Source organism: Falco naumanni, chromosome 1, assembly GCF_017639655.2.
Source record: "Falco naumanni isolate bFalNau1 chromosome 1, bFalNau1.pat, whole genome shotgun sequence".
NCBI classification, from domain to species: domain Eukaryota; kingdom Metazoa; phylum Chordata; class Aves; order Falconiformes; family Falconidae; genus Falco; species Falco naumanni.
Genome location: NC_054054.1, coordinates 77,155,165 through 77,168,362, shown reverse-complemented (window position 1 = coordinate 77,168,362; position 13,198 = coordinate 77,155,165). Strand labels below are relative to the sequence as shown.

Here is a 13,198-nt window from a genome sequence, read left to right as displayed (position 1 = left end):
CGCTGTGGGAGGTGTGATGGGAACTCTTTCTGTCTTTCTTGATAATTTAATGAGCTGTTGTAATGAGGGATGCACCGAGCCCCTCATTTGTATGCGGTTCCCACATGAGATGTGAGTATTAAATTCCTCCAAGTATGAATCAGCACCTCTTACTCCCACAGCTCTTTCCCTTATCTCTCCATCTCGACCAGCTCCGCGGTTCCAGATCCCCTCACAGCCCCCCTGGGCTCCCCCCACTTCACTGCCACCACAGGCAGGAGACACCCTTGGTGACCATCAGAAGAATGAAGCTGGAGAGAAGGTCTCGGTTTCTCCTTCAGAAGTGACTGCAGCTGGGTCAGCCCCGCGGCCTGGTCACGTTTGGGAAAACTGCATGACGCGGCAAACTAAACCTACAGGGCATCGCTGTCTCTGACAGCTGGTAGTTTAAATAACGAATTGGTAATTATAAACCCTTTTGAAATAAGAATGAAGTTTTTTTAAAAAAAAGCTATAAACTTTGGAGACACACCTTTTGCTGGTGAAGGGCTTTCCCACGTTGGTTCCACTCGGCACCAGCAGGCAGCAGGTGTTTGCCGCTCCGCACAGACACACTCACCAAACAAGAAAAGTCGGGGGCTAAAACAAGGTTGCAAATAGCAGCAATTCCAGTCCAAAAATCATTTCCATAGCAGAGGGGGGGAAGTGCTCCCCGAGGACAAGGAGGCTGGCTGGCTTTCACTTTTTTCTGCTGAATAGATGTTCTTTTGTACGCAGTGAAGAAGGAAAAATAATGGCAGAATGGGGCGAAATTGAAAAATTCGGAATTGCAGTGTAAAAGTCACCACCTGCTCCTGCAAAACAGGCTATTCTTTATTTCCAAAGCTGTGGGAGCTGTAAACCAGGATTTCTCAATAAAGTGTGCTAAGCTAAAAGGCATGAAGATAGCGACAGATCCAGACTTGTTAGTGCCATGAACGTTTGTCTTGGCCACAACATACAACGTGTAGACAAAGCACTGCGTCTATCACCTAATGCCTTCCATGTCATACCCAAACCTGGGCAGAAAGTCCCACCTCAGAAACCGAAGTTAAAATGTATGTTTCAGTATAAAAACAAACCTAGCATTTTAAACGCCAGGATTTCTGCTTTAACGACTTTCCTTTTGGGACCTTCCCACCATCACCAACACCCAGACTCCAGTTGCTTGAGATCTCCAGGACCAAAGCCAAGAGTGTAACAGGAAGGAGAAAGTACAAACTCCATACCCAGTAAACGGGAACTTTATTAAGCTACTGAGTTACTCCGAAATGTATAAATGTTCCATTAAATACATTCAGTTTTCTTTTACACAGATTTATAGAAATTTATTTACATTTTCCAAACACATTTAAATTATTTTTCAAGCTTGCTACCAATAAAATTTTTTTGGGTTTTGTTGTTTTTTTTTTTTGTTAAAGGAAAAAAGTCAATCATCTGCTCTTGCAGATGTGCATACATACACACAGATACAAACAAGGGGGATGATTCTGTATCTAACCCACAAGGGAGGCTGTATCCAAAAAGCTTATAGGGTTTCAATCAAAAACTTACCCTTGCCGAAAAGTGGGCTATATAAATTCTCCCTGTGGGACAGACTCAAACAAGAGGCCCTGTGCAATACTTTACAGTGTTTGGGTATGTTGTCTGCACCAAGATTTGCTGGTACAGGGCAAGAGCTAAAGGCCTCTTGCCAAATTCAAAACACAAAGTGTCCCTGATACTAGCCCATGAGAAGCATGTGAGCAATTAAATGGGGCTCATTCTCATTGAATTACGCTCTCCCAGCACTGAGGGATAGAGCAGACAAACAGATCTACCGCTAGTAAGTCAATGCCACTTATCCAAAGAGATTTTCCTTTTATTTTTTTATTTTATTCTTAAATGAGGCTTCATTCATAAGTGAATAAGAAGGCAACTTTTTAAACGAGATGCTTAGGAGAACAGTGATCAGTTTCCCCACCTACAGACACTGCCCTTGGGAAGATGTACAGCATGCTGAACAAGTTTTTCCCTCGTTCTCTGTACCTTAGTCTGACAGGAGTTAAAATTTGTATCTGCAGGAAAAGAGGTGTTTTTCTTTTGTAAAAAGCTTATCAAATACTAGTTTAACTCATCCTTTAGAGTCTTTAAACATTAAAAACCACGTTTGAAGCAACCAAGGAAGTCTAAAAAACATTGTCATGCGTAAGCTGTGTGTTTCATGCTAAATATTCGTGTTGACAAGGAGAGGGAGAGGAGGCGGCGGTGGCAGGGAAACTAATGGCTCAATCAGAGCCATTGCAACATTCAAGTAATTTGGTAGTAGATAAACCAGTGGAAACATGGAATGGTATGAAAGTGCTCGGCACTACATCGCAGCCTTCAAGAGTTGAACTGCAAACATCCTTGATATGTATCATAAATATATGGCACTTCTGTATGGCCAAAAGCTGGTAAGTTTGCTTGTGACTGAAACAAGTCAGTAGTCATCATCCCAATGGTTACAGATGGCCATTCCAACAGGCACAGCCTCCAGCCGTGCTACTCGATGCAGCACCAGCCGTATCTACTTATGCATGCAAGACAATGCTGCCACATTCTTGGAGAACAAGCCTCCTGCCCAGCAGAAAGCCTTCTCCAGACACACATATACATTCATAAAACATGCTAGAAATTCTTCAGTGAGGTTAAAGACAGCCACAAACGGCAAACCTCTCGTTTTGCTGTTTCTTGGCCAGCCATTCCCAGTCTGTCCAATTGCCAGCAATGGACTTCAGAACAGGCAAAAAGAGCTCCTGAATCCAAGGAATCGAAAGCAACGGAAAGCACAATCACCTAAGTTCATTTTCAGTACTGTTCCACAGGATTCACTTAGACATCAAATAAGGAACCAACCAGCACAAAGTCTGTCTTAGGAAGAATCTTACTGTCTCGGGAAGAATCTTATGTACACAAAACCTGGCCTTTATCCATGTTTTCTGTCATGTGTTCCATCTTGTAGTTTAACTTTTTGGCTTTTGGTGACCTTCTGTATGACAAATACACAAGATTTGCTGTTACGCTCACATTCCATCACAGTAGCTTCAAATACATTCAAATTCACAAAAAAGGATTTAGACCAGAACTTGCCCTTTTCCAACGGTGTGCCGTACTTTAACTAGCACATGATGCTGCTTATCGGCAATGTTACTGTTTTGAGGAGTTTCATGACACAGACATCCAGTGCTTGAAGAAGCATTCACATTCCAAGAGTCAAAAACCCCTCCCCCTTACTTCAGTAATGGCTTCAGTATTTTACCAAACGTGGTCCGGTTCGCATCTTTCAGTTTGAGAGAGGCCTTCTCCGCTGTTCCCTGCTCCTTCGGTGCAGCTGTGCTGACAGCTTCTCCCTGCAGGATGCTTCTCCCAACCACTCTGGCACTACTTGCTCTCTTTAAGGTACTCACACTGTTCTCCTTTGGACTCAGATCATCAGAGGTTGCCACGGGCTTTGCTTTAGGCAGCCTCTGGGACATAGACCTTGTGATGGTTGGAGGTTTGGATGAGCAGGATAGATCTACCTTTGCACGCTTTGAAGAAGAAGCCACTGTATTCCTCGCAAAGTTTGGGACAGCGGATGGTGTTTTGGGAACAGTGACTGTGGCAACCTTGGTGTCATCTGTAGGGGTCTGGGGTTTTACACTGGAGCGACACATCTTCATTTCATCTGTCTTTGATTTGACATTACTCCTAACAGGTTTAGAGCTTGGCTTCTTGAGAGAGACTCTGTCCCTCTCAAAATGAGCACTGCTCGAGGTGACAGTGCCCCGTTGTAACTTTGGCTCTTCTACCGACATGCTATGCCTGTAAGGACTTCTTGGCAGCGTGTCTGTTGTGCCTCTGACAGAGCTGCGATGAGACAGCCGGCTTTCCACTGTGCTGGCTTCACGAAGCGCTGGCTTGGCTTCTGGCTTTTTCATGCTGCTCGGTGCTCTGTTTGACCGAGAAATAGGCACCACTTTCCTCATACTTTCATTCTCAGAGGCATTCAAAGTTCTTACAGGTCTGGAAGGAGCTGTATGGCTAGAGCGAGTGCCGCTGGATTTTGTGGAGCTTGGAGACCTATCTTTTAGAGAGTTTCTCTTTGGTCCTGCTGGGTCTTTATTTTTTACAGGCTTTTCTTTAGGAAGGGTGTGCTTGCTATTGGCATCATCCTTACTGTTTGCAGAAGTGTGAAGAGACAGATCCTTGGCAGAAGCAGAATTCAGGTTTGAGAAGAACGTTCTAGCACTGTACTGAGCACCATTCCCAGAAAAGTGTGCTTTACCAGCCTCGCTTCTTACTTCATTGCCTGCTGATTTAAAATCATTTCCCTCTTCAGAGTCCAACGTCAAAGAACAGTCAGTCGTCGTATCCGACACGTAGAACATCGGCCCGTCTTCCCTACTTCCCGAAACACTTGTATCCATAGACACAGGGCTGCTACTGCTGGGTTCTGAAGCTTCACTCTTGCAACCCACTGCCTTGGCTTTATGGTCGTTGGCCTCTCTGGAACTTCTGCAAGCTGGAGGCAGGTCATCATCGGCAGTGCTAAGGGAATGAAAGCTTATATCATCTAGAGTCTCCAAGTCTGGTCCACCAGCATCTTCTAAATATATCAAAGGTGCATCCTCTGCAGGCTTTGCTCCTTGAATATCAAACTTACGTAATCCTTTAACAAGTTCACGCTCCTCAATTGCAAGGGCCAGAGCATTTATATCTGTGGACTCCTCGCAGGACACATTGGAAGCGTGCATGTTGTAGTCGGTGCTTCTCTGCAAGTAATGGGCACCAGGACTGGCTGAGCCACTGAAGTGACTGGCTTGAGCTGGAGGCACCTGCAGGAGGCCACCACCTTCTACTTTGGTTTCAGACTGTTGGTGTATGTGCAAGGTATTTAAGTTGAGATCTCTCGTTTCTTTGGATTCAGTCCAGGCTACGTTTGGTCTTGCTTGTCGGGCGTTTGCACGGGGAAGGCTGTTAAACTTGTTTGGATCCTCATCTTTGGAGATTTCCAGGAAACTCTGCAACTCTCTGTCTGCAGTTATCCCCAAAGAAAGTCGAGAGCGTCTAGAATTGGGGTTTCTGTACAAAGGGCTTTGAGGTCTCTGCTGCAAGAAGGGAAGGAATTCTTCAAGTCCCTTTTTGGCCAGCATCTCCACGTCATTTTCACTGCTGCTCCGCCCAAAGCTCCCAAGCTCTCCAGCTGCCCAGGATCGACGCTTTTCCTCCAGCTCCTTCCGCCTTTGCAGACTATGAAGTTCCTGGATCTCTCGTTCCCTGTTTTCCTGATGAGGAAAAGCATAAATACATGCCTCAGAGGACAGTGTCCTATGCACGAAAACCAGTCACACTCCTTTATCTTTCCCTTTATTTCCTCCCATCAAAATTAGCTCCTACTGCTACCACTCTCTGTGCCCCCCCCCCCCCCCCAATACATACACACAAGAAACCACCATGGCAACCCCCACCTGCAACCATTAACCCTATGGAGAGCATCTCCCTGCATAGCTAATGCTGGCAATACATCAGTCTGGTCAGCGTAAGAAAAAAATGCTCAAGTCCCTGCAGAGACCAAGAATGTGACATATCAAAGCCAAGCAGGTGTCAAGTCCGGCCAAAGAGTTCCGGCTGTTAAGATGGAGAGCTTCGAGTCCCCACCGAGTTTAAAGCTGGCAGTTTTTATCAGGTGAGTAAATGTCTACCTGATCATTACACTCATTTTAAGATGCACTTCTCTGATGAGCGCACACCCTATGTGTTCCTTCCATCCTCCCTTCTAACAACTGCAATGGCTCCTCAGCCATTGTTCCTCAGTTTCTACAGGGTGCTACTTACCTGGGACTGAAAATTTTGTGAAAAGACAACGCTTAATTGCATATGAAAGAAAACAGACAAGTTAAGAGAATGCCTCTTGATCATTACTTAGACATCAGCTGACACCACTCAAGGACCATTAATCAATGCCTCATTCCAGTTTTGGATCTTGCATTCACCCTTGGCTTCAAAAACTGGCAACTATTTGCACAGAAGTTGCCCAGGGCAAGCTGGAGATTTTGGCAGCTAGGCTGAGGAGTTTTTCTTCAGGAAGCCATAGGAAGAGGTAGCTTGCGTTTGAAAGACAACACAGTAACACCTCATTACTAAAATCATTAGCAGTGGATTACTGTGAATATCATTTTAACTGTCACCTGCAGGCTTCCGATTTAATCTAGCTGAACCTCTGGTTGAACTTTCCAGGTTATTTTCTGAAATGGAAAACCTGGTCTTCTAGAGCCAGTACGGCTGTGGCAAGAGAAAGAAGGGGGAGGCTAGTCTTGACAGAGGATTAAAAATTTACATAATTTCCCAGCATATTGTTAAATCTGTTTGGAGCAGTAACACATTGTTTTTAAAAAAACACACCTATATTTGTCTGAAGCACTGTCTAGTTTGATCTTCCCATTGTTGTGACAACAGAAGAGCTGCACAGCTAGAAAAAGTTGCCTGAAAGCTTTCAGTAAACAAAAGCTGAATGCTGAAGCTCTTTTTGATGAATGGGTTAATCTACACCTCTTAAAGTGCATTTGAGACTACACTGAGCTCTGAAAGATAAAATGCATTAGACCTAAGAAACCTGAACAGCTAAGAAAGGAAAAAGAAAAAAACACTTGCATTTCAGGAAAAACTTCTGTGGCAGGGAGTTTTCTTTCACAGGTATGGAATTACAGAATGAATTCTTGCCAAATGCAAAAGCTCAACTTTAAATATCCCATTGTAAAGAGAAATTGTTTAAAATAGTTGCAGGTATTATTATCATATTCTGTATTAGACACAGAACATTTTAACCTCACCCAAAATATATTTCAAGATATTTTATTCAAATGCACACGTACACATGTTAAAAAAAATTGCAAAAATTATTTAAACATTTGAAGTATGTGCACATGGCCACTGTGGTATGAGTTATCTTTTCAGACTGCTAGCTGTGCTGTCCACACATCACGTTCATTTGTCAAAACTGCATCTTTATTCCGAATTGTTCTGCTAATTTCATAGGAACAGAGGTTCATCCCCACAGAACAGCCAGTAACCTGATCTTCTCAACATTTGCAAGTAAGAGACTAATTTGTCATTTTTAGAGTGTAACTACTTACTAGAGAGAGAGGAGGGAAGATCCCCATTGGGCTTCCAAGTAATAGCTGTCCCAACCTGCACTTGTAACGTGTGACTATGAATTAAATTCCCAGTCCCAAACATATATGAACAAAAATATGCATGAAATCACCTCTCACTAAAACGTCTGGAATAGTTACCACCATCTGGTTTTATATATTTGTATAATGTTGGTAAAGGTTAGGTAAGTGACTGGTGCAACAGGCATGTTAGCTGAACATCTCCTCAGCCTGCTACAAATCAAGAGTGTTCTCTCTTTTCTGGCCTAAAGCTCTTACACAAAGCGCTGTCAAATGCAGATTGCATAAGGCAGAAAGATAAAGGTGTGGATCCATCAAATTCACGCTATTTTGTAACAACAGCCAGACTTTGCTAAACCAAAACTGTAACCAATGCTGACACCGCTCCTTCCTTTCAGCCTACTTCCCAAATTGTCTGCAACCAATTCAGGGTACTTGGCAAACGAATGGTCACGCTGGGGATGAGGTACCTTGGTGCTGTAGGCCTCTTTCATTTTCTTGAGTTTTCACCACAAAAAAGCATTTGAAAGAACAAAGAATACACAGTTCTCACTTGGCAAAGCGTGTCTAGCCACGTGAAGGAGGGCAGTGGAAGCCTGAGCCAGGGCTGATTCAGGCTGGTATGTCTGTATCACGGGCCACCACATCTCAGGGCCTTTCCAGTGACCCAACATTACCAGTCCAAGGCGTGAACAGCGAGCGCCAGCCAGAAAGCCTGTGCTACCTGCCTCACTGCCCAGCTTCCCAGCCACCCACCTGCTCGCCGAAAGAGGAGGAAGGAGCCCACCTAGGAGAGGCCAACAAACCACCCCGACACACCACCTCAGCGGTCCAGCCTGCCTGCAGAAGATGGGAAGCAGCGGGACTGCCACAGGGCTGGGCAGAACGACCACTCCCCACCTGGCTTCTGGCAAGGAATGCCTAGAAGAGGGCAGTTTGCTGTAGCCATTTGAGCAAATACATCAAACCCCACAAGATATAAGTCCCTTAAGCAGAAAAAAACAATTCATGTGAGTCAATATCCATGTCAAACGTGCGACAATCTCATTCAGTGCTCCTACCTTAACAGCTTTGTTGAATCTTACGCAGAAGTCCCTAAATATCTGGAAACATTCATCCAACTTCATAGTTTCTTTATCTTCACAGAAAAAGTCAATGAGAGCATTTCCCTCCTTTTGTAATTCTCGCTTCTGGTGTTCAAGCTCCTTTAGATGTCTTACAGCAAACTGTAGCAAAAAAACAGATATGGCATGAACCAGGCAGGAAAATTAAATTGACAACAGGTCATGTATATATTAGGAACTAATGAAATGCATGTTCCAACCTAGGAGCTGTTACAGAGCCCAGGAAATTAACACTTTGAAGGACAACTCCTACTAACAAAAGGAAACATGTAATTTCAGCAAAGTGAGTATGGAAGGTTATGGAAAATGGATCAATCAAAACGTAAATTCTAGTGACTAGGATCCAAACCAGGCAAAATGTCAAAAGCCCTTGAACTTTGATTTTTAGATGAGTAAAATTAAAGACTGTACTAGGACACTGACAGACCACCTGGGAGCCCCTTGAAAGGGGCTTCATGTGCCTTATTCTCCCTGCAACTTTCGACTAAGCATAAACAGATTAATTCCTCCTCCCTACTTTTCCCCAAAACCCACATGGATAAATTCATATATGTATGTCACAGGATTAACTCCTTCCTAAGTTGACCCTAGACCACAATAAAAAAAGGTTTTCATGTCAGAAAGGTAAGGAACTGCTAGAAATATGTATATTTTAAGACATTCAGAAAACGTCACCATGAAGTAGCACTTTGAATCGTAAGTATAGAGCTATGTAGGCATGGTTTGAGTAGATTAGTGCAAAAAGATTCAAGAGGAAGAGAAAAAGGCTATGGTAAGACCTTGAGCAGCAGAATTGCTTAAAACACTTTCAGCAATTGCCCCTCTGCCTCTCCTATCTGCATCACCAGGCATTCACTCCCATCCTTACACAGTCCCAGATCTGAGACAACATGTGGCTTAAAGTAACCTGGGAAAAAAGTTAATTTTAATTTTACTTGTTAGCCTTAAAAAAACTTCCAACATAAAAAACCACACCCAATAAAAAGATGAATTGAAGATGAACTGGACAATTGATAAAAGCATACATAGAAAATGAGCTCCTCCCACATATTTCAGTAATTTATTCACAAGGATGAGATAATCAAAGCTAACTTTTAAATCAGCTTGGTTATCAACTGTAATTTAGAAACAAAAACCGGAAGCGTTTATGTAAGGTATGCATTTGTAAAATGATTTTTTCCAACATTTCTTTTGGAATGTGGCCTAAACAAGGTTGTAGTGTTACATAAAACCAGCTATTAAATTAAAAAAAAAAAAATCCCAAACATGTTAGAACATAACATTAAAGAGTCTGGGTGCAATGGCTAAAAGCCAACAATTCAGAGTGAATGAGGACAGGTATTTCAATCTTATCCCCCCACCCCCTCCTTCATCAACTTCTCATCTCCTGAAAAACTACGGGACTATTAACTACATTTGCAAGTTGAAAATCAGGGTGGGTTAAGTTCCAGATCAACACCTGCTCTCTCCTACTTTTAATAATTATCTGTAGCGTGAAAAAGAAAAAATCCTTTAATTGAAGTGTAATATGTATTTCTCCAGGCACCACCACGTACTCAGAAAACACCAAGAACTCTGCTCCAAAGTTAAGTGTACAAATTCAGGTAAATATACATTCAGGTCTGTAAAGTCAGTGCAATACTAAAAAAGAAAAGGAGAACCCACCCAGAAGTAATGGTGTGGCTCAGAATAATATGCTCTGTGCTAAGAGTAAATTAGTAGAGAAAGCAGTCCCTTCCAGCTTCTAAAAACATCTCTTCAGTCACCCAGCAATCAGGATTCTACGCATCGCACAGCCTCAGCTGGAACTGATGTGCTCCAGTATAACGTGACATGCAGACAGTATATTTTAGACAGCTGCGCCGTACAAAACCAGCGACCAGTCCAAACTGTCTTATATTTTAACTGCTGATCTTCATCAGTCATTTCACAGGCATTAAACATGCTTGCCTAACAAGCCTTGGGCAACGTACGCTCAGTATCCCTCCCTGTAAAAACACAGTCCTTCCAACACTCTCACTCGACAAACAGCATACAGTCGGAACACCTTTGTACCACTGACAGGGTAGACATATTAAAACAATGCTCCTGTTTATTAATGTGTCCACACAAATTACATTCAGTTGAGGAACGCTCCTGTATTCAGGCAACAGTAACACGTTAACATGGACATCCTACAAACCTGGAGAAAGCTTTCCATTTGGTGAAAGAGTTTTGGGTCTCGCCGAATGCTTTCTTTAACAGATCTTGCCTTGAAAGACAGCGAGTGGAGCTCTGCTTCTATATTATCAATGGACAACCTAAAAACAGCATATACAGAGAATGTTCATCCAGGGGGAGGGAGCTGCCCACAGCTTAGCCACAATATGCTTCAAAAATGGATGTTTAACGTAAGGTGTAACCTGGCTATCAAACAAGACCTGCCTGTTTGGGAAATCGTTCCAGAGTAGACACGCAAAGTTAGGAGAGAGATAAGCACATTTCTTCTTATTTGCAACCTGAAAAGGTTCCCATGGGGTGTAGCTTCACGATTAACTCCACCAGTCCTACCCAGCCTTACTACCAGAAAGGGTAATGCCACCCTGCCTCTGACGAGATGTTCTTTTTCTCTCCCTGGCGCCTGTGCTAGCACTCATTTTCTAGATGGCCAGCCGTATCTGTGCACTGAAAATAACCTGGGAAAAGGAAAAAACAATTTGCTTCCAGACGGATCATTTGCTTGGTCCAGCTGATTACATGACAGTTCAAGTGCAGGAGCTGGCACAAAAAGGTGGGTCACAAGAGACTGTCAGCCAAGACTACCCATTTTGGCAGTAGGATTTAGCATCATGAAACTGCACATTACGTTCTTCTAAGCAGTCACAGCGATGTAGCCTGCATGGTCTTAATTAACACAGCAGTTAAAACATTTCATCCTTCTACCACATACCAGCAGCAGAGCTGCTCCTGTGGAGAAGCAAATCAGAAACTGAAGATGACAGGAAAGAGCTCTGATCTGATGTAAGCTAAGCTTTATCCTGGGAGACCCATGTTCCATACAATGGGAGCTCCCACCCAAATCTCTCAGTCACTGCGAGGGTAAATGCTTCTGAATTTACGGTGTTCCCTTCACAAGAGAACTGAGCTTTGCCTAGGAATTGAAGTGCTACAGTTTCCAAAAGGATAAAACTAACAACTGTACACATGTTTCTAACTCAGGTACTTTTAACTAGCAGCATGACTTTAAAGCGGTAAAGCTGAAGAACTTGTGGCAGACTGACTGAAGTGCACATGGCAGTGGATGGTGACAGCATGCATAAGTCTGTCAGTGCACAGACAGATGAGTATCATGTGTGCTGTTTTTTCTCTGCTTACTTCATCTGCAAAGGTTAGTTCCCTGTTTTGGGCAGATCATGGCTACTTTTGCAAATAAGAAAAGCAGTAGAAGATATAGGCTATATTTTTCTGCCTGTGAAGGAAGAAAAGGGTGGCCTACAAGTAAAGGCGGCAAGACAATAAAAATAAAGAACATAATGGTCGTTGCTTTAACATGCTCTAACTGGGAGGATTTATGAGCAATTTGTACATGACAGTTGTGTCTAATAAAGATCTTCCTCATGCCTAATGGTATGACATGTATTTCATTTTGTTTCATTTTCCTGTACAAAGTGCATTCCCTGAATAGATTTCAGCACAAATTACAACAGAAGATTTTCAGCATTAACAAATGTGATCAAAGAACAAAGTGGCTAGAAAAAAATATCACCAGATTTGGGATTCTGCCTGTTCCTCTGCTGTTTGCCAGAGGGCTTGGATGCCAAGGGAAGATACATTCCCCAGCAGGCCACACGGCAGACTGCCAAAAAGGTGTGTGGGTTGGATGGCAGAGAGCCACACAGGTGGTCCCTCAAAAATTTTCTGCTTAACTTCACGGCCACTCCTTTCCTCAGAAGATTTCAGAGTCCTTTACAGACATTACTTAACCCTGCATCAGGTCTAAGAGACTGGATCCATTTTCTAGCTGGGAAAAGAATGCAAATAGATGGCTCAAGAGCAAGTAAGCAGCAAAACTGGGAACAGAACTCCAGCACTGCTATCTTCTAGTTTTGGGGTTTAGATCATACTGTCTCACAAAACCAAGTACAGTTATTAAGGTATGAACTGGGTTCAGTTTAAAATCATGCAGCTGAAGACTTTTAAGATGAAAACAATACAGACCCAAACCCTTCAGATTTTCCATCCAAGACAGAAATGGAGAAGCAAACGAAGTATCAAAAAGCATCTAACAGAAGCCAGGGCCCGTACCTGTACCTGGTACCAGATTTGGAAAAGTATTGTAGCCTGCTCAGAGACAGATGAAAAATGGTTTAAGGAAAAACAGTAACATGCTTTTAGTTAATCCCTTAAAAGTCACATACATGCACATGTATTTGATAGAGATAAAACTACCAAAAACCTACAGAGATCATGTCATAAAAACCCTCATACCTGAAGGCACATTGCAGGCATACTTCTGCTAGCAAATGGAAATGAAGCCCTCAAAGCTATAGTAAACATTTGTAAAGATCTCAGGTTTTGTGCCAAGACTTCTCTGAACAAGCCTCATTGCTTCACAAATAAGATAATTCCAAGTCACAGTCTAACTTAAGTGCTTGGTGTTCTTTTGACTTACCTGGCAGCATCATGAACATCCCTAATTTTTTCTGAAAAGTTGAGAAGAGCAGCATCTTTCTTTTGGGCTTCCTGAAACAAATAGAACGAAACCAAAACACACAAAATCCATTAACATTCCACCACCAAGCCAAAGTCCCTAAGTCCAGCAGTTCTAAAGCCTCTGGGAGGGCACTTGGAGGTTTCTCTCCTGCACTGTTTTTCTTCCCATTCAATTCTAACAAAATTGAG

At 42.9% G+C, this 13,198-nt stretch overlaps 1 protein-coding gene across 1 annotated transcript in view; it reads right to left on the bottom strand.

The window, feature by feature from the left end:
- Positions 1-1,271: 1,271 nt before the first annotated feature.
- The window catches only part of FHDC1 (FH2 domain containing 1), a 37,304-nt gene continuing 25,377 nt past the window's right edge, over positions 1,272-13,198 (bottom strand). Inside the window, 4 exon segments of the mRNA XM_040600315.1 lie at positions 1,272-5,306; positions 8,255-8,419; positions 10,500-10,617; positions 12,969-13,039. Coding sequence (XP_040456249.1) covers positions 3,270-5,306; positions 8,255-8,419; positions 10,500-10,617; positions 12,969-13,039 — 2,391 coding nt within the window. The 3' untranslated portion in view covers positions 1,272-3,269.